The 21,130-nt window shown below is 37.5% G+C and overlaps 1 protein-coding gene across 1 annotated transcript in view; it reads right to left on the bottom strand.

Moving 5' to 3' along the window:
- Window positions 1-4,133: 4,133 nt before the first annotated feature.
- BZW2 (basic leucine zipper and W2 domains 2) overlaps window positions 4,134-21,130 on the bottom strand; it is a 58,781-nt gene continuing 41,784 nt past the window's right edge. Inside the window, exons 7-12 of the mRNA XM_062569192.1 lie at window positions 20,206-20,315; window positions 18,138-18,308; window positions 17,525-17,671; window positions 13,548-13,686; window positions 6,261-6,383; window positions 4,134-4,585 (exon numbers count right to left, since the gene is read on the bottom strand). Coding sequence (XP_062425176.1) covers window positions 4,557-4,585; window positions 6,261-6,383; window positions 13,548-13,686; window positions 17,525-17,671; window positions 18,138-18,308; window positions 20,206-20,315 — 719 coding nt within the window. The 3' untranslated portion in view covers window positions 4,134-4,556. The remainder of the gene's footprint in view (window positions 4,586-6,260; window positions 6,384-13,547; window positions 13,687-17,524; window positions 17,672-18,137; window positions 18,309-20,205; window positions 20,316-21,130) is intronic.

Genomic DNA, 21,130 nt, shown 5'->3' with positions numbered 1-21,130 from the left:
GGCAAATTCCAAGAAATTGATTGCACTCAGGCTAAAAGCATTACTTACTTACAAGCAATGCTTCGAAATTCAGGTGTTGTAGTTTTCTGTGCATTTCTCAGAATAAAGTAATTGAGTGAAGCTACTAATGCTCTCAACAAAACTAAAATATATTCTAAAAGTTACATACTAGTTTATATAATTAGAATTAATTTAAACAATTCATGGACTAAAACTGAGTTGTAGTCAAAAAATTCTGTGACTAATTATTTTTCTCTTAGTATTATGCATATTTCTTATAAGAGTGCAGTGATTTTTCCTAATCCAGTTTTTCAAAAATAATTGTGTATTTTATAAAATATTTTATGTATATCTCTGTATTATTTAGATATTTTAATATGTAAAGATAATGCATAAAGAAAGTATATTAGTTGTGTTTATAAATAAAATTATAATTATCTACATTAACTATGTTATAGTAAATATTTTATTATTTATATATTCTATTTATATATTAAAGTGTATTTTAGTAAAGTATATTTTAAAGTAGTTTTTCTATTTTCAAATATGTTTTGACAAAAGCATGAAAGGACAGGGCCTTAATCAGAAAGAAGTCATTAGAAGACTTCAGGGTTCTTTGTTGAATGAAAATACGCATCCGTTCCTAGATACCTTCTATGTTCTGAACTTCTCAAATATTAAGAGAGTAACCTGACGAAGGAGAGCTTTGTTTGCACAGTCATACAAAGATTAGGGATTCACATTTCATAAACTCTCTTTCAAGACAAGAAACCTGATTTTGAAAGTTGGCATTTACCAGCATCTCACTTGGCTTTGGCACATCTCCTAACTTCATTTTTTTTTTCAATCAGACAAAGCAACTAATTTCATCCTCTCAACAGAATGAGATGGAAGATTCATTTGCTTGTTACATAAACCAAACATCTGCTACGTTGGCCATTCTTTTAATACCTGCAACCAGTGGATGAACTCAGCAGCAAGCCATGCAGTCAGTTTGCTAGCAAACAATACTTAAATCTGTAAAACTGAACAAAGAGAAAAGTTCAAAGAAGCCCCATCCTTAATTTGCTGATTAGTTAATCAATCACTCATGTATAAAAATCTTAATCATACTCATGTGCCAAAACAAAAAAAAATTCCCACCACCGTAGCCCTCTCCTAAGTGCTGCAATGGGCTGGACACTGGGGAAGGTGCAGAAGAGTCCAGCCTGGATGAAATTCCTTTCTTCACTTCAGAAGAGGACTACAGTGCGATGGCATCATGCTGCATACTGAAGGAATATTTAAAAGCAATGTAAATGGCTATCACAGCAAAAACCTCAGCATGGTTTCAGAAAGGGTAGACCAGGGGAGAGAAATCACCTTCTAATTCAAAAATCCCCATCTTAAAGTGCATGCCATTGCGATTTATCTTAGAACAAAAGTCATAGCTGCAGGTCTGACATTTACATGCCATTGATATTTCAAAACTAAATGTAACATATCACGTGAAGCACATTTTTTTTTACTGTCTCTTATTCTTAAAAGAGAACTAACAACAGATTTGAACAATGTATTTAGTGTTGACTGCAATTTTCATTTCTCCAGCACAGAAATACTAATTTAATGGTGGTGTTAAAGAAATGCTTAGTTTGGGAACTTTTTTTTTTTTTTGAACTGAAATTCTGATTTCGTGATGGCTTTTAGAGAGGGATATCTTGCCTTAAGAAAGCTGCATCAAAACTTCTGCCCAGAGTCTAAATCCACCCCCCCCTTTTTTTTTTTTTTTTGGACTAGGCACCAAAGCCTAGTCACGACACCTTTTTGTACTGAAACGCAGTCTGACGGAAACTAGTTCCGTTCATATTTGTGCTGCCACCTAGTTCAGCTGCCGGTCTGGGCAGGAGTTCTAAATTCCATTTAAAAGCACACGTGGGTATGGAAAGTCCCCATCTGAACTGATTTCAAAGATTAAGCAGGGAAAAAATCCTGAAAACTAGAATCAGAAACATTTACTGCCTCAAGCAAAACAACAAGCTCTGTTGCTGGGGGAAGTGGGGGCTGAGGGAGGCTCCCAGGAGTTAAACTTTAGGCACAGATAAGAACGCATAAAACAGGTGCTGGGGGTTGTGCAACAAAAAAAGTCCCCTCCCTCCTCCAATCCCCATGGACACTTTGTGTGTCCTGTAAAGCCTGCGGGACTTGTTGGGGTAGTCCGAAACCCAAGTTGCAGACTGGGCCATGGCTCCTGCCTTAAGAGCACCGGTTTCTCTCCAGCGACCATGAAGGGTGCCAGGACAAACAGTTTGGCCATAGGTGCCTGGCTTGCACATGCTGAAACTTCAGCGAAATGGATCCCACCAAGTGTGACCCATGACTTAGCTTACATCCATTGTGCACCTGAAGACACTGATGCAGGCATCAAAGATGAGCTGAATTTAACCACAAGAGACTTTTGCCAGTGATGGTTTTTCTCTCCAGCAGATGGCTCATACAGCCTGCAGCCAGCCTTGTCTCACCATCCACTGCTTGCACCCACAGGTATATTTTATTGTATCCTTTGCACATTATTCTAGATTGAACCTTTGAAGTCAGCTGGAGTTTTAGATTACGCAGAAAAACAGTTTTACATACTCCAACTGAATATTCATTAATACCTTACAAAAAAAAAAATCACAATTTTAAAATTGAAATGTTTATGTCAGTAGTAGCTCTGTATCTGTAATCACTCAATACTACCAATTTATGGCGAAGAGATATTTTATTGGTGAAGAGATCATCCCAGGTCTGTAGCAATTGGAAAATTTATTTTCTGTAGGAACAAAGACTGAAATGGAAGGCATCCAGCTAGTGCATCGATTCTCCTTTAAAATGACTCTGTTTCCATCATCTCTGTGCTGCTGTAAGTTACTGGAAAGACCCACATTATATATTGATTTGTTTTTTGAAAGAGGAATATCTGCTACAAAAACACTGTTCTATACTGAAAGCTGGCATTCAAAAGTCTATCTCTTCTAAATCTTATTAATCCAATCATTCATTTATAATGTGGATTTAGTCCTATGTTAAAAGGGAAGAATTTTTATTTGGAAATTGTGAATTGTATAAACACAGTAGCTTTTCCTTCCAATACTATTTTAATATTCATACATCATCATACCAAGATGATGGACAACAGGCAAGTTAAAGTAACTATGAATAACAGAAAATGTACAATATTTGCATACAGACTATTTATTCACTATTGGGCATGTTTGTTGCTATGTGTATGACCAAGCACTTGCTTCTGGGCACCAGTGTGGTCGGAGGCATGGACTGCAAAGGGTGGAATGAGGCAGGAGAAGACTATTTGCAAGGTAACTTTGCCTGTGGAAAAATAAACGGTAGCAGTTTTTTATCTGACTGACTGCTGTGTGAAGAAAGTGCACGTTGGGAGGTGGTGCACTTCAGGACCCTCCACAGCGCAGGATGCCAGGAACTCTGATCCTGAGTGTTGGCTGAGTATTCACACAGTGTCAGAGCTCCAGTTCTGAACTTGTGTTCTGAGGGCTACATGCACGTACAACAAAGCTGCACATAGGCTCTATTTATACGACATCCTTGACAGGTCCCAGGCACCTGAATTATAAATGACATCACATCAAGGCACAGGGAATATTAAAGAAAGTAGAATCCAGCTGGAGAAGTTCATATATTCATTTCTGTATTTTGGTCAAATATTTTGCTGTGACCTATAATGTCACATTACTATCAATGAATTCCATTTTTCACGTGTTATGACTTTACTCATGCATGTTTTGAAGCTAATATTTCTAAAATGAGAATGGCATTGCCAATACCCAAGGGTAGTATGAACCCAAGATAGCATATTATTTATTATTTGCATAAATTTTGCACATGCAAAACTGGAACTCTGCAGACTTGTTCCTCTACATTTTCTTTGAACTAATAAACTGAATAATCCATCCACAATGATATAGAAGGCAAGATAATAAAGATTAGACAGTGATCCCAATTCACCAGGAATGGGGATTTTATGAATATATGAAGTACAAAACCAAAAGGTCTAATGACATTCTTGCATAATTTTCACTTTAAGAATTGTAAATTCTTAGTGGCACATTTGTAAGACATACACACTAACACTACAAAACTAAGATATAAAAGCCATTTATTCAAAAAAATGTGGTGGTGTCAAATCACATACACAAGCCAATATTGAGCTACAAACACAGACCAAACAGTCTATAAACAGAAACTGGAGTGTTCATATACCATAGTACCTGAAAAAGACTGTTAATAAAAAGGAGTCCATAAGTATTTCATTTCACCTTTCCTATATGGCTCCTTAATGAATGTCTTTGCCTAAATTAGTGTACAATGAGCCAGAGGTAGAGTCCCAAGTAAAGAATCTAATGCCTCAGGGCTCCATTAAAAACCTTTATTCTTCTAAACAAAATGAAAGCCTAGCCTATAGTTTTCTGTATGACACTGAAGTAAAGCCTCTTTGCTTGAACAGTACGGCATTCCCAAGCGCATTTGGCATTAACCTAGGCTGAGACTGTGCTTTGTAGAACTTAGTTCTCCTCCCCTTCAGACTCCGACTCTAGAAAAGAAAAAGTAAAATACTTCAGATAGGTTGCAAAAGGACAGTGATGTGGGTAATTCTATAAAATGGCAAGAGACATCCTACCATAATTCAAGTTAAATTTTTCTTTACACCTAACATCTCCTAGGGAAGGTTGACAAATTAAACAGAACAGACCAGAAAGAAACACACAGCATCAGAAAACTAAGATCTGCTCTGTTACACTCCACTGTAGAGATCTGAATTTAGAGATCTGTTACTAGAACAAACCCAGATCACTATGAATTATTCTGGTCCTAATCTACAGAATCAACCGATGCATATCTGAGCTCACTTTAAGTTTAACAAGCAGTCAGCATTATTTGCTTGTTCTTCTAGTCTCCATTGAAGTAGTAGTATGTTCTTAACTATTTGCTCTGAAAATATCATCATCATTCAGTTCAGCCTATCTCAAAAGCCATCTGTGGTTTTTCACTCTACAGCGGGCATGAAATCTGCACTAACAAAAATTTCTTAGGATTTGTATAGAGTAAAATAAAAGAATATTAGAAATAGGAACATAAATTGTCATTTCAAGCTATTTTGCATTACATTGCATTTCTGTCCTTTCATTCACCTGACAGGAAAGGGCTTGTTGTCAATGAATATTACATGTTAGATCAGATTTTTCAAACAAACATTTGTAGAACAAACATGTTCTGCATGTTTTTAGCAACACTTGGTCTCTGCCAGTGCTAAACTTTGTAATTATGGACACGTGGGAGGGAGGACATGTAGGAAAGGGGAAAAATACAAAGGAGAAACAGAAAGGCATAAGCAGAAGATTAAAACAGGAAAAAAAGCTTAATCAGACCAAGATTGTTGCTACTCTAAAGAGTGTGTGAAAGCACTTTTATACTGCTACCTGTATATGTGAACTGCTGCAAAGTCTTATCTGCTTCTCAGCATTACATATTCCCTCTAAGATTCTACAATTAGTTACATTACATGGATGTAAATTAACATTAATAATTATATCCCTGTCTATTATGCAGAAGTTGATCTTCCCACTTGATGCGGAATTCCTTTTCAAGAAAAAAAGAAAGAATCTATTTGTTCAGTACAAAGAAATATCTTCCTATGCAGAGCATGAGAAAAACAGAATTAGGGACTGAAGAATTCCCCTCCCCAGTAGCCTGTTTTGCAGCAGCAAATGCAGACTGCGTGTCCTAGCCTAGCCATTCAGCTAAAAGCAATGGCAGCTGTATTGGCACTGGCATGGTGATGCTATGTTCATGTAGTCGGTACAGATAACAATAGCAGAAAATACATGACTACAGAAAACTGCTATTGGTAGTTTCTACCAACACCAGCGCACCTCCCACTGTCATCAGTGCAATACAGTGAGGTAGCTCATGCAACACTTGCACTATCATTTAGCTATGTAGATGTATACCCAAAGATCCTCCCAGCAGAAGCTTAAAAGACAAGTGAAAACTGATGATTTCAGGAGTTTATAAGGATACTATCAGCATTAAAAAGCAGCAAGTGTTAGATCTGGACATGGCTGTAGGCAATTTGGAGCAGTCACTGCCTGCTATTTTCTATTCTGAGACTATATAGTTCATATGCCTAGGACAGCTAATATTTGAAAAACAGATTTGATTTGCCAAGAGGTGACCATACATATTTCTTTGTTTAAATGAATCCATACCTTCTTCAGCATTTTGCAGCCACTCCACAAATTTCTTCATCTGGTCAAGAAAAACACTTTTGCCTTTAGCAACATGCGCTTCTTTATACCACTTCAGGATAGCTTCTTCACTCAGAACATCAGCTGAAACACAGATCAGTGTTTGTAAAAAGTCAGTATAAGTTAGAAGATTTTGAACATAGGGAAAAGAAAGGTTCTTTTTTTTTTTTTTTTTTTTTTTAAGCAGCAGAAAATATACTAATACGATCACAGTGGAACAAGCTTTGTATCAACAATGTTAGGGTTTAACTGAAAACATCTGAGGTGTATTTGGGATATGACAAATGCGTAATATGTTAGGCTTAAAATAAAGCATCAAATACTGTGCTTCTGTAAAGGATAATTCTCTATTCATTTGCTTTAAATACACTGCATATAAGGTTAAAAGATAGGTAGGGATTTTTTGACATCTTGTCTCCCTAAAGGTTTTATATTGTTTTTAGCTAATAGGTATTAAGTCCATCCTCAGGGAACCACTCAGATAGATACTGCAGCTGACGTTTTTTGTTGATTATCAAGAACAAAATAACTGTTAGGGAATGTAAGGATGAGTAAGATTCAGAATAAGAAATTCTAGCAAACAGTGAGGACACTTAATGTTTCCAAGCGACGCCAATTTAGGTCTAGCAACAGATCTCTAGCCTCAGGGACAAAACCTGCTGAGATCTAGCTAAGCCATGTATCTCAATAATAGGCAGTTGTGGACAAAAAAATCTAGGATCCACAATGGCATTTTGGCGATTACACAGAAGGTGAGAACTAAAAATCAAACTTTATTTGTTCCATTAAAAGACTGAAACCAGCTTCCTACATCTTAAGATTTCCACTTTTTTGGGCATATTATTTAAACAAACTACCTTCCCTTGTACTGCAAGGGGGGGGGGAGGAAGGAAAAAAAAAAAAGAAAGAAAGAAAGAAAAAAAGATTTACATCAAGTGCTTCCTTGAACTCCTTGGTGTGGTCTCACCCATTTGGCATCTACCTGTTGAAGTGCCAGCCTGACCTCTTTAAAGACCACAATCACCTTCTGCTTCAGCTTAAAGGCTAGAGCAGATGCAGCAGTGAAAGAAAGAAGGCCAGTTGAAATAAATGAAATGAAAGCATCCAATCCAATGGGAATGAGACTGGGACCAGACACATTTCAGATAGATAAACAGATAGAAGTAACCAGAGGTGGGGGTGAATTTAATCAAAACTATCCCAAGATATCCAATGGTGACTGAATAGAGAAAGTCTCTCCAGAAATTTGGAATTTAGTGAACCACTGATTGGAAGTTACCTTGACTCTCAGACACTTTTTCCAAATAAAACCTCTTCTACAGTTTGCTGCAAATGACAAAAAGTTAAAAACAGAAAATAGGACTGCGCTGCCTGTGTGCTTCTTCCCATACAGATAAATAGCGCTTAGAGAATTGTGCAAGTGACACATAGAACTGTCTTTCTGAAATCACAACCCACAATACTGAACTTGAAAAGTAACAGAAACACTGGAGCAAAGAAAGAGCTTCCAAACATTTTGCATTAACTACTTGTCGACAATCTTTAGCAACATCTCACAGACATTACAGCATTTAGCACATCAGGATTTTCATTTAGCAAGCTTCAAAAATATTTCACATGGACTGATATAAAATTGGAATTTAACCCCTGTGTATAAAAAGCTTCACTACAGAAAAGATTCACACCAGAATCCTGAAAGTTCACATTACTACACCTCAGAATTACTGAAGCTATGACACAGATTGTGATCTTTAGGGATTAGGCAAAAAAAAAAAAAAAAAAAAAAGAAAGAAAAAAGAAAAAAGAAACACAGAAGAGACTTCAGAAAAAAATGAGTAGACCTGCCCCTGAGCTACCCATTGGGTGTTGCAGACATTTAAAAACATATATGGAAGAAAATACTGAAGCAATTTGCTGCATTAAAATCCATATTTAGGGTATTATAAAAGCGAGGGCCTACAGGCAGACACATACCTCAATCTGAAAGTAAAAAGGATTTAAGGCTGTACTCTTGATTTGCAGCCTATCAGCTCAATGAGTTTGTTGCAAAAGTAGAGCCCCTGTTAATGGGGCAGCATTATAACAGCTGTATATGGTCTAAATCCAGGATGCCAAGGCGGGGGTGGGGGGGACAAAAAAACATGACTAAAACTGACATAGAAGCATGCAATCCCACTATATGCCAGGAAGATTAAACATCCTCAGGTTAAGTGGATGAGAAATTCGCCTGTATATAACTTCATAGCAACAAGCCTTCTACACCAGCAGAGGGAAAAATAAAAATGCATTCAACTATGAAAAGGACAGCTGCAACTCTCATTTTTAAGTAATATTATTTGTAATACATTTAAGCCTCCAGTGCTCACAAGACATGATATTCTCCTGTCAGGACAGAGATGCTCAATTAAGCAATCAAGCAGGATAGGGTGCAGTTAATCATACCCTTAGGTTGCTTTGAAGCAATGGGAACAGAGCGGCAAGGGGAGGAGGCGGAAGAGAATGATTCATTTTATATATATAGTTATTTCTTATTAAACTTGATTATAGATATGTTTAAAGTGCTGAAGCTGAACATTGTGGTTTGTGGGTGTACACACATCATTTGCACTGCAGTTCCAGGTGCTGTCAGCCGAAGAGGGAGCTCATTTTCCTGCAGGTGCAGCCAACTGCCACTCAAACCACCCACTGACAGATCCTCAAGTGTCTCCTCATCTGTCCTCAAAGGGAGACATTCCAAAGCAGGGACTCTGAAAAGCCCATGGTCTTTACTGGGGGGTGAACTTAAATGCTACTTGAAGTTTAGGTCTCTGTACTAAATCCCTCAGTTTGAATGAATTTCTGCTTTTAACTTGAACTGCATAGCTATCAGTGGTAAAGGGCAACACACACCCTGTGAGCTGCTAATGCAGTCAATCAATCAGCTTAATTCAACTCAACTCTACTGCAACTAACTCTGCTGGGAGGACACAGCCTTAGGCAAGAGCTCTCATAATGCAAGGAACGCTACCCACAGCATAGTTATGGCAGAACACATCTTTCTGGTTCAACTTCTCTGTAGGGAAAAGTTTGCATCCTCTATTAAAACAGGGTAATTGAATAATGAAAATTATTTACAGAAAGTTGTGTTCCATCAAAAAAAACCCCAAACCTGTTTGTCAAATGGAGCTGAAAAACTGCTTCTTGTAAGTGCAGGATTCATAGTGCATTCATTTGAGAAGACAGTTCGCGTCTTTTGGTTACAGGACCGCACAATAGTTTCTCTGAGGCCTAATTATGCTGTAGCAAATTTAGGTACTTCTTATTCTTTCAGTATTTCATAAATGTTGACTTGAATTCTAATGCAATGGTACAGAGGGTATTGTGGCTGCTAAGGGTGTTTGCTGTCCAAAGAGTGAAAAATCCTGATCCTCATGAAAGAAATGGCTACTGACTTCAACAGTGCCAAGATTTCACACCTGAAAGATTTCACACCTCCACACTGGACACAAGCAAAAAGAAAGGAGACATTGCAAGTGAATGTGTTATACAGCATGTAATCCAATAACAACTATGCTTATTTTACACACATTGTACATTGTGTGCAATTAAGAAATGCAGGGCAACCTGAAATGCACTAAAAAACAACGTATATCTTACAACTCATGTACAGCCAGAAAAACTCAGCAGATGTCAGTCAGGAAATTGCTGTAATTTTCTTATTCTACAATTATCTTTAAGAATGTATGGTCAACATGAAGTTGGTAGTTACTTTTTTTTTTTAATGAAGTATAGTTCTAGCAGTTTGTACGGTAATATCAAAGACTAGTCTCTTCTACACAATTACAAATATATTGAATAAAAAGAGAATATTTTTTAGGTGAAAATAGAAAACTTAGTGAATTTAGCTTGGTATTGGGTCAGGCTTTGTAAATCCTGTATAGTCTATTTCTTCTCATTAGACATGAAGGTTTTAGGTCTTTTATTATTGGTACTTTTTAAAAAACACCTAAGAGCTGGATGCAAGTAAAAGCCCCCCCCCACCTCACTCAATAAAGTTACGACCAATCAGTAAGTTCTAGACGCTTAGAAAAAGCTATGTAGCTCTGTTGACAACAAACTCGAACAGAACCTACACACAGGTTCTCATGAAAAGTCAAAAAATAGACAGAAAACATATTGCACAGATGATGGGTTATTTTGCAGAAGTGATCTACAACTTATTGCCATATATTTCTGATCCTGTTGCTGTTCTCTTTAAGAGAGTCTTAAATGTTGATTACACTTTTACTGGCTTTCTGCAGTAATCAGAAAGCAATGTCATAGCCAAAGATCAGCGTAGAACTGGGCAGCTTTTTCTTTACCATACCAGGAGCAAAAGATGTAATAAAGCCAACAAGCTTGTAGCTTGTAGAAGCTATAGAACTGCTTTTGTGGATTATACCTACCATCTATGAAAAAAGAGCTTAGGCTTTGGTTGGAGAAAGAATGGATATTCCTGCTTGTTTAGAGATAGGACAGATTTCAGAAGAAAAAAAAACAGACTTTCAGACCTTTCAGATGCTAATACGTTCAGGTATTTCCAGGCAATTACCAGGAAAGTTCATGACGGAAACAGGGAGGATTTAAATGTAAGATGCTAGATATATCCATAAGAGAATAGTCATACAACTAAATTTATCAAAGCTTAGGTGGCACTTGATGCCCATCATCATCGATGACTATCTTAATGCCCAGGAAATACTCCTTCATAATGAGTAATAAGCATCAAAATATTCACATGCATGCTGGTAGAAAGCTACATTAATATCTTTGCCCATCCACAGATACTCCAGATGCCTTTAATCACTACTAGAAAAAGTTCATCGGGTACTCGGAAACCTTTCCAAAACCTATGGAGCTTACAATTGAAACATTACAGAAAGGGGAAAGAAGGGCTTCCCTCACTAGCCACCCAGCCAGTAATAGCTTTGGGGGGTTGTTGTCCTTGACTATTAGGAAATAGAAGATATGCTTTATTACAGTTTCATTGCTTACGAGAGCCTAAGTATCCAAAAGGACTTGGTGGCTTGTTGCTAGTAGTAGGTGCAAACCGGAGAGAAGGGGAAAGGAAGATCCATAAGCATTGAAATGAAGCAGAGGCAGGCCCAGGCAGTGCTCAGTCCCCAGTTCAGACTGGAATCCTCCTCACAACTTTGGACAAGCCAAAGCCATGAACAGTTAAAGCATGATATTATGTAGGAGAAATAGGAGGACAAATGCTCCCAAAGCCTTTCCTGGTTAATCCAGGAGCATGTCCTTGGCTCATGGGTGCTGTCAGACTCCAAAGCTGCTTTAAATAAATGGAGCTTATGATTTACTGAGTCCAGCACTAAGAAGGGTCTTATGCCTAGTGGTTGCAAAGGCAGGCTAGTAATTGCTAGCAGGCAGCAGTGTGTCTGCTAAACAGGACAGATTCAGCTTCAGTTTAAATGGGAGAAGGAACGGGTGGCAGCTGTGCTTGCGCATGACCGCATCATATGATACAGAAGCAGGTGCTTCAGCACGCCTATTTCTGCCCAAGATATCCTAGACAGAAATACAGGCACATGCAGCATAAATAATTTACATTCTGGACATACTGAACTCACTGTACAACAATTCCAGGATACATAGATTCCATACAGTAGATCTAAACACTCTTCTAGATGTTATGGGAATCTTAAATAATGTTGTGGCACCTGTAGTGCTAAAATCTTCTCATCCTTCCTAACAAATCTTCCCGCAAGTATATCTTCAGAGTCATAATAGGGGCATGTTAGGTGAGTAGAGTAGGTTGGAACTGGGTTTTTGGAGCAGCCGATTAAGTTTAACATACACTTTAGTGATTCTTTTTGGTTTTTTTTAATGCTCTAGAATGTCAAGGTTGCTCTTGCAGACTAATGCAGTAATGACTTCACAAAAACTTTGAAGAGAATCTTATTCAAAATGTAATGGCTGTGCAATCAAACTGTAAACTATGGTTAAAACAGGAATAATTTTGTATGAGTGTTACAGTGCTCACTCAGCATGTCCAAAGTGAATTTTCTTCTCTAAAGAAAATGTAATAAAGTGCTTGCTGCAGGTTGTAGTTTCAAGGTTTTCCTCAGTCATTAACAGTTTTACAAATTTTAGAATTTGAGGGCAGACGGACAACAAGGTTTATTGGTTTTTCATTTAATCCTTGAGGCCCCATATTGACCCAATAAGGATGGAAATAAATCTGACTCATTTAGTTCTACCTTCTGAAGCCATGCAACTGTCCTAACAGTCTGAACCTGCTTGCTTTGAAAGTGTACTTGGACACAACTGTGTGAAAAGGGGTCAGTGCTGGGTTTCTACTCCTGCTGCTTTTTCTCCTTCAACTATTTATAGAATGAATGTCAGAACAAACTGGTTGGCACCCACTCATCACACAGAGTGCAAGACTATTAGTCTCTATGACAACCCAATCTGAATAAACTTGCTAAGAAGTCAGCTTCACAATAAAAATGAAATCCCTCAAATTATGGTATCTGCAGGAAACTGACATGAAAAAAGAAAAGGGAAAGGAAAAAAAGCCTGTGACCTAGTCTTTCTTCTATTAAGGGCAAAACAAGAAGTACCATCCACTTCAACAGAAAAAGAAGAGCATCTTTAAGAAGGAAAAAGCTTCATTCTGCCAGGGAAGAATAACAAGAAAATCACAAACAACTTCCCCCCAGGAAGGTTTCCACTTTTAATACTCCTTAAAATCAAGTTCTCCTTCTGCCTCAGGACATCACGAATTTATAGAAAAATCTTCCTAGTCTTAGTTTTATACTAGGGCTAAACTGTACTTAAACAGCAGATGTTGCTGGGATCCTGCTCATGCTTCTTGACTCCAAGATAAATATGACAAAAAAAAAAAAAAAGAAGGGTTTGTTTTGACTTTTCATGGTGGCACATGGTACATAAAGTACCTTTGTAAAGCACTTCAGACTTCAGTTTCACCATAGCCTTTCCCATATGCAATACACAGAAAAATTCTGTTTCCTATTATACCAGAGGTAAGTGGTTGGCACAGAGAGTAACTATGCCTCTGGAGAATCATTTGTGATTCTACAAGGCCTACAAGGGGGCCATTCAAGGAATCTCCTGCTAGTTAACTGTTCTAGCAGACCATGAATTTAGCCCTGTCTGTAATACATGCTTAATAACTTAGTATAATATGTGCAAGTTAATGCTAGGTATGATGTTCATGTACAGCATACAACACTGAATATAGAGTCTTACCTTTATAAAAGAGTACCACTATTTTCTGAAAGGCTTTCATGAAGTGGATGTTGTCGTAACAGTATTCCTGAACCTTCTGGAGAAGGATTAACTCCGACTGGCCTTGAGTGCTGAAGACAGCAAGCAGGGGGGCATATTGCTGAAAGAGGGACAGGGTAAAAAGCAAAATACCTGTCAATATACTGGAAATACAACAACAGTAAAAACTTTTCTAATGTATGGTAGCATAAATTTCATCCCTGAAAAATAGTTTCACTGAAACCTAGAACTTACTTGCCAGTGCATTTGCCTAAATACATATAATGCACATGCATAAAGATCTATAAGCTTTTGTGAGATGTACAGCGTGCTGTGAATTAAATTCTAGCACTACATTTAGATACCACATTTTGTAAAATGAATTTATAAAGTTCATGTGTTGGAGTACTGCTGCTTGTACATTTCGCAAGACAACATGCTACTGTCTCAGGAATAATGCTTTCTTCATGTTTCCTATCTAAGAAATCCAAGGATGAAGATCCTGAAAATACAAATCTCCAGTTTCGCAAGGCTTTCAGAAGTCTCAAAGCAACAAAATAAAATTAAATTATTCCAGGTTAACCATGATCAAATGTCATTATTTTTTTCTCATTATCACTCTGAAACTTTCATGACGACCTTTCCTTTGATATAGAAACATATTTTCAAAGTATGATATTAAATGCTAATGATATTCTGACAAGACAATAGCAGTACACTTCACTGTCTTTTCCAGGATGTTAGCGTAAGTTTTAATTTTAAGAGTTTTCAATATGAGAGAAAAAGCTTAACAAAAAGAAGCTTTTATTTTTTAGGAGCAGCTACCTTTTTATTTATCTTTTATATTAAAGCCCTTCAAAAGAAAATGAGAGACCTTAATTCAGGCACCCATTTCTGAAAAGCTACCATGTTCATTCATCTTTCTTTCCTATTTCCTTTCCTCTAGCCTGTAATGAGTCTAAGACTGCAATCTTAAAACTAAAATTAAGCTAATATTAAAGGGGTTTTTTTTCAGAGCTGAAGAGAAGACAAATTACACCATTGGTCTTCAGAGCCACTGGCCAGATGTACTTTAATGTTACTATTTACATTGTTCTTGCATTGGTCGTTCTTCATAATGTTCAGTGACACTGTCAGCTCGGTGTTTTTCAGCTGCATTTGTAGTGCCTTGATGTAACAAGAGTTCCGGTCTGTGACTAGGACTAACGTAGTCTGATGCAGTCATAATGAAATACTAACCAACAGCATAGATTCACCCATTCTTAAGATGTTAGGACCTTTATTTATTTATTTATTTTTTAATGAGGAGTTAATTCCTGAGGTTTTTACTTAACATGTCCACTAGAAAAAACTATTAATATGGACAAAAACAAAGGATAACTTGCAAAAGATATTCTGGACCAATCTTTCAAAAATTATCATCTACTAATTTACTGAAAGGGACAGCAATAAATCACACAGTAACTGTCGTAACGGCCAGCTAGGAGGCAGAAAACATCATTACTTTTGGAAGAAGCTTTTAAAAAAAGTAACTATGAAAATGGCTAGAAATTAGCTAACATTAGCAATTATTCTTTCATTCCTCATACATATGTTGACAGGCACTCCACAGGCAAGCACGGGACTCCAGGTGGTGCAGCCCATAGGACAGGGGGTTGCTCTAGGGTGCTCCCCAAGAGTTAACAAACCCTGGGTACATCATGGTGCCTCGAACCACCTCATTAATGACAGGTCCAGACAAAAGCGAAGTGACACCACAGACACCTCGGGGCTGTGGACCCACTCCCTACAGCAGGGCCTGTTAGTGGGTGTGTTGTTACCCACTGAGCAGGGCTGTGGCTGGTGTGCATACTGGTGGTGCCTTGGGGTAACTGTGGGCTGGCATTGCTCTGAACGGGTATAAAAGAGAGTCAGCCACAAATGCTTGTGCGGACTCGGGCTCACTGGCAACTAGCCTGTGGACTCAAGGACCCATCCGTCAGTCAGGAGACCCCTGATGTCACCAGCACAGTAAGGAGAAGCTGGGGAAAACTATACTGCAGGGGTGGCCCATAAGGGGCAAGAGTGGTCATTGTACTGTGCACTTGTTCCTTGAGAATCCAAGAAAAACTATACCAGAGGAGTGGCCCTTGAGGAGAAGGTGAGAATGGTCGTTATATCACGCACCTGTGATTGAACTGTATAGCTTGTGGGTGTATGTGTATATATATATTTTAAGTACTGGTACATTTTTAGCTTTGCTAAACTGTTAGCTTTGTTATAACCTCTTAGCTCTAATATTTTATCACGCTTTACAAATGCTGATCTCTTGAGTTCAGTGCAACTAACCTCAGAATCCAAAAGAATCCCCTATGTCCCTCTAGTGGGGTGTCACAACGTATAAACACATCTTTTGAAACAATTTTGACATAGCACTGCAAAACTTCGGGTATCAAGACTCTCTGTTACCCCTTTGTCCCTTTAAACTAGTATTACCTGCCTTGGTACTTTATACTCCATAAAAAACTTGCCCTCTGTTTTTCGGCAGTGGACGTAGATATAAAGATGTATCTTAAAAAGTGTATCTTATTAAGGCAAGATGACTTGCTTGATTCAGTGGGGTTATGCACATGACTACGGACTAGTTTCAGTAAATGAGAACTGAAGGACAAGGCTTCAAGTCAACAGTACTAGAAAATAAAGGGATGCAGCACAAGTGATGTGATCAATTATCATATTGAAGGAACAAGAAAACATGTGTTTCTTTTCTTTTTGTAAACTATCCCCTCTTTCTATGCTATTTGGGTCCCTACAGCTGGAGAAGATTTCAAACTCTGCATTTCTTTTTATCATTAAGGGCTATGCAAGATCCCAAGCAACTGTATTTTTAGTGTGACGTATGTCTCTCTTGAAAAACCAAATTCAGAAGAATGGATTAGCAACAGCAGGAGCTAAATCAACATGGGAACTTGAAGTATGGATAGCATCCAATGTGAAGAAGAAAGGAATTCTAACCATGCTTAAAATCCATTTATCACAAAGGATAAGGTGCAGAACATCTTTGGGCAATCTTTGCAGAACAGGCTGTGAGGAAGTATTCTCTTGCTCACAGTTTACCAGAGGACTAATTTGTAGAGTCTCTCTGCCTCTGCTCTCAGTTCAAATGTCTTAAAATGTACAATTCTTCCAAACTTTGCTGATAAATATCAACCATAATAATGACTTCTGATGTCTCAGTATCATTCCTTATCTGAGGTTATAAGAGCTTTTGTACAACTGTGTAACTGTGGCCCAACCATTTGTCATCACTTAGCAAACTACAACCTGTATTTCTACACATTCAGTTCTCTTAAACACAAATATCCACCAGGAGAGTATCCTGGACTGGAGAGCAGCCATTCCTACAGCACACAAGCTCTCAAGCCAGCTCCATGCAGAACCAGCTTGACTCATTAGTTGAGAAATAGCTCCCACAGTCAACTTAGCTCAATCTGTGTGAAAATGTTTCCTGTCTAAGATCAAACCAGCTCTATGCAAAGCCAGCACAGATGCTGCCTCACCATGCCCCCAAAGCTTCTTTGCCTCTGGCAAAAACACTGCAATATGTCTAGGGTTACTAGTTAGGTATAAACAGAGCTGTTTCAACATTTGCTTAGCATTGTGGCCAAGGCAGAGTCCACACTACTGGAAAGCATAATGCAGAGATACTCAGACTATGACCACCTCACTTTGACCTAGTTTTCTGCACTGTACTGCATGCTTCAGAGAATCCTACAGTATTCAATAATCTGAACTACCTCACTTTTGCATTACTTTGTCTAAAGGAGAACAGACTACATGCAATATATTCCAATACTTTGGTATCAGTGTTAGCTCTCAAGACTCTAAATCTTCCGGATTTAAACATGTAAAACTTGATGACTGTAGAATGCATTCTGTTAATCAACAGCAGCCCTTCCCTTCTACACCCATGCACACACCTTTAGATGTTTAAGGGCTTGCTCTGCAACTAGCTCTTCCTTCTTGTTCCACTCCACAGCATTCATTACACAGGTCCAGAGGAGACCAATCACTGCTGGCTCTGGCAGCTCGTTTCTTTTCATTTCTTCTTTTACATAAAGCACTACCTGAAGCAGGAAATAAACTGCTGTCTTAAGCAACATTTCCAATCAGTTCTGACTTATCAAACATTTGCAGTCATTTACAAGTACCACCACAGTATAGAGATAATAAGAAACAAAATTAGAATAAGAATAATAAAAAGAAAGCATTTAGTATGTTTTTATTTAGCAACACTACTGTTACTTGGCTACAAGTTTTCTCCCTCCCACCCACCTCAGCAATTAACACAGTTAAATAAAATCCATTCTCATCGAGGACTAAGGGATACAAAATGTAATCAACTGCACTTGAAAATCCAAAGGGCATTTTGTTGTTTCAGTCCTTTGAAAACACAGTAAACTGACAAATAAATTAAGGTAACTTAAAAAAAAACAGGAAACCTGTAAGGCACCTGATCCTCTGTACCTACTGTTTATTCAAGTCTTTGGCTATGATTATATAAACAAAAATTTTTTTAAAAACACTCTTTACCTCTTTAATTGGGCATTCCTGAGAGAGACGTTCTTGTAGTTCTTTTTGAAGTTCTTTACGTGTCCCCAGTGACTGCTGAACTCTAAGGAAATCCGAGAGCTCTTTTAGACCTGCATCAGTAAAATACTTGGCAAAATGATCGACATTCTGCCGGTTGGCTGGAAATAGTTCCTAAAAGATAGTAATGCTCTTTGTTAGATAAATAGCTAATTATTCTTACTTAATAGAGCAGAAGGTGTATTTATATTTTTTTAAGAATGAACTCCATGAGTCAACTGTTACTGCACTTAAAAAAAAAAAAAAGTCAATGTTTGTATTAATAATGGAAAAGTCAACACTTCATTCATATTGTTGCATTTCATTGAAGCAGGAGGGGAAATGAATATGCAGTTATGCAAAAGACCTAACACCCTCTCTACATTAAGTGCATATATTTATTAATAGTTGTGAAGTTAAGATGTCACTCAAAACAACTCTTGGAGGCATTATACCTTTTCCAAATTCCAGGAGTCTTCTAGCAGATGGTAAAGCTACTACACGCTGACCACATTTATACGCCCTTCAACTGCATCTACATTTACCTCTTAAAATACCAGCAATACACAATTGGCACCCTGGCTTAATATCACTACTCTAAAAAATTTGGTCTATTGAACAATTTTTTTTTTTTTTTTGTAATAAAGGCTCAACTTTTTTGTAATAAAGGCTCAAAATTTGTTATGTAAACTGTTAGCTTTACCTCATTTAAGCATGTGAGACTTTACGCCTTCTAATTCAAAGACATTGTAAATCTGATTTATGAAAAGTCTAACTACTGAGAAAAGATAAAACGATTCTTAAATTGCTACAACTGATATCCCAATTTGACAAGGATTTAATGGTATTTGCTTATAAGCCAATTCTTAGTGTCTAAAGGAATGATCTGTGGTCTGGATAGCCTCTCTTAATATATATGTAAAACAAAAACTGCAGTCCTTCAGTCAAGATGAAACTTTCATCAAGGCATCTATGCTAGGCAACATCATCTGATATTTGATAGCTTTTTAATAAGTGGCATAATGAGAGTAAACAGCTGAAAGCTTTAGTCAGTAAAATTTGAAATAGAAATAGGATACAGTTGGCTTTTATTTTTCCTCTCTAACAAACAGCATAATTAGCCAGTTTCCCAGCTATGTGGCAAATTGTTTATCATTTGGACTCTTAAAAATCATATGAATTGAAGAGATGAAGGGACGCAGAAGGATGTTCTGTTTTTGAAAGACTTGTCTAAATATAAATTAAGGCAGAAATAGAAAATACTGGTGAAACTCTCTGGGTGGTGCTATAGAGCACGTTGTATTGGATTATCACAGTAGTCCTTTTAAGAATTAAAAGAAAGATATATTGATCCTCAGACTTTCAGAAAGACACTAGGAGTAAAAGGCACTCAACATATTACTGCATATTCAAACATACATTAAATACCTCAGGCCATTGCTACAATCCCAAGACACTGGTTTGAGTAAAAAGGTTGAAAGCTTTCCTGCATTGCTCCTAGTAGCTCTGCTGCCATCACCATAAGACCATATATCCCACCCAGAAGGCCACTGCTGTAGGAAAATTTAGCTTATTGTGCTATGTCTATTCTATTTTAACACTTTTGCATCAGAAAGCTACATTCTGATCATCTGTGATTACACAAACCCTTTATATTTAATATATACAGAGGTAAAATATTTCAAAAAAATAAAAGCCTTTACACACAGTTGCTGGTGATGTGTACTTTATTAGCAGCTCTCAGAGAATAAAAGTTTAATTAATTTCTGAGCCTCTTATAAATGCCTTTCAGAAGGCATTTAACTACAGAAAAATAAAGACAGAATGGAAAAAAACCCATGATATTTAATTCTCCTAAACCTGTATCAATGCTACAGCCATAATAATACTGCCATTATTCAAAATATTTTTTAAAAAATGCTAAGGGAGCCTGAGAGGGAGTTAACATGCTTACAAGAAACAACTATCTGAATTTTATTTTCTTCCCTTCCTCAAGGAGAGACAAGAATTTTTTAAAATACATAGTACTTACTAGCAATCTTTTATCTAGGTTGGCTTTTCTTAAAGCAGAGGTAACAGAATTGGCATCTTTCTCTGCCATCCATGCTTTAAAAAGCTTTACAGCAAAAGAAGCTGCAATCCCTGTTTGAAAAGAACAAAAAACATGCTTCAGCAATTTTCAACAGGGTTACAAGAATTTTATATGGAATGAGAATAAATTTTATGACCACAGGAACAAACATGTAGAGCTGAAGTGTACATTATTTTCCTTAATGCAGTATTAACTTTCTAAAGTATGTCAGATTGTTTGAAAACCTTCTCTTTCTGTTTCACCCCTCTACATTCAAGTGTTCACAAATCTCCCTTTCTCCTTTTCCTGAAATTGTTTTTACCTTCCACCGCAATTCACAGTCTGTGACAAATGCAAAACAGAAAATTCTGAGTTAAATCAGTTAGAAAGTGAAGGCAGGAAATAAAGACTAGTCAGGAATAAGAACTGAAAGACTTATCTAATTCAAAGGGCTTTTTAATAAGTCCTGGACTTACTAAACTTTAAGGTTACTGACTGTACCACTTCCTTCTAGGAGGTGTTTAGTAGCTGGTAAGACAATGCAACTAGGACTATGCAACACTATTTCAAGGGGAAGAACTTCAGTTAGTCATAGGTTTACCAAGGGAGGTAAAAACCCCAAGTTCTACATCCCTTTCCATCCAACACACTTTCCTAGAGTAGCACAACTGCTTTCCTTCTGCTACTCAGACACAAGTAGCAAGCGCAGGGCCCTGCAGTGCTGTCCGGCAGCTGGACATGCATCTCTTCCTGGTCAAAGTGCTTTCCTATAGAGGCCAGTCAATGCTTCTCCATACTACATTAATACCAATATTTGCAGTAATACTGAGGATGGCAATAATGACAATGGTATTCTGTGCTACTGCCAATCAGCATGGTTTTTTGT

The sequence above is a fragment of the Rhea pennata genome, chromosome 2, assembly GCF_028389875.1.
Source record: "Rhea pennata isolate bPtePen1 chromosome 2, bPtePen1.pri, whole genome shotgun sequence".
Lineage (NCBI taxonomy): Eukaryota > Metazoa > Chordata > Aves > Rheiformes > Rheidae > Rhea > Rhea pennata.
The sequence above is the reverse complement of the archived record's forward strand: the minus strand, read 5'-3'. Positions and strand labels throughout refer to the sequence as shown.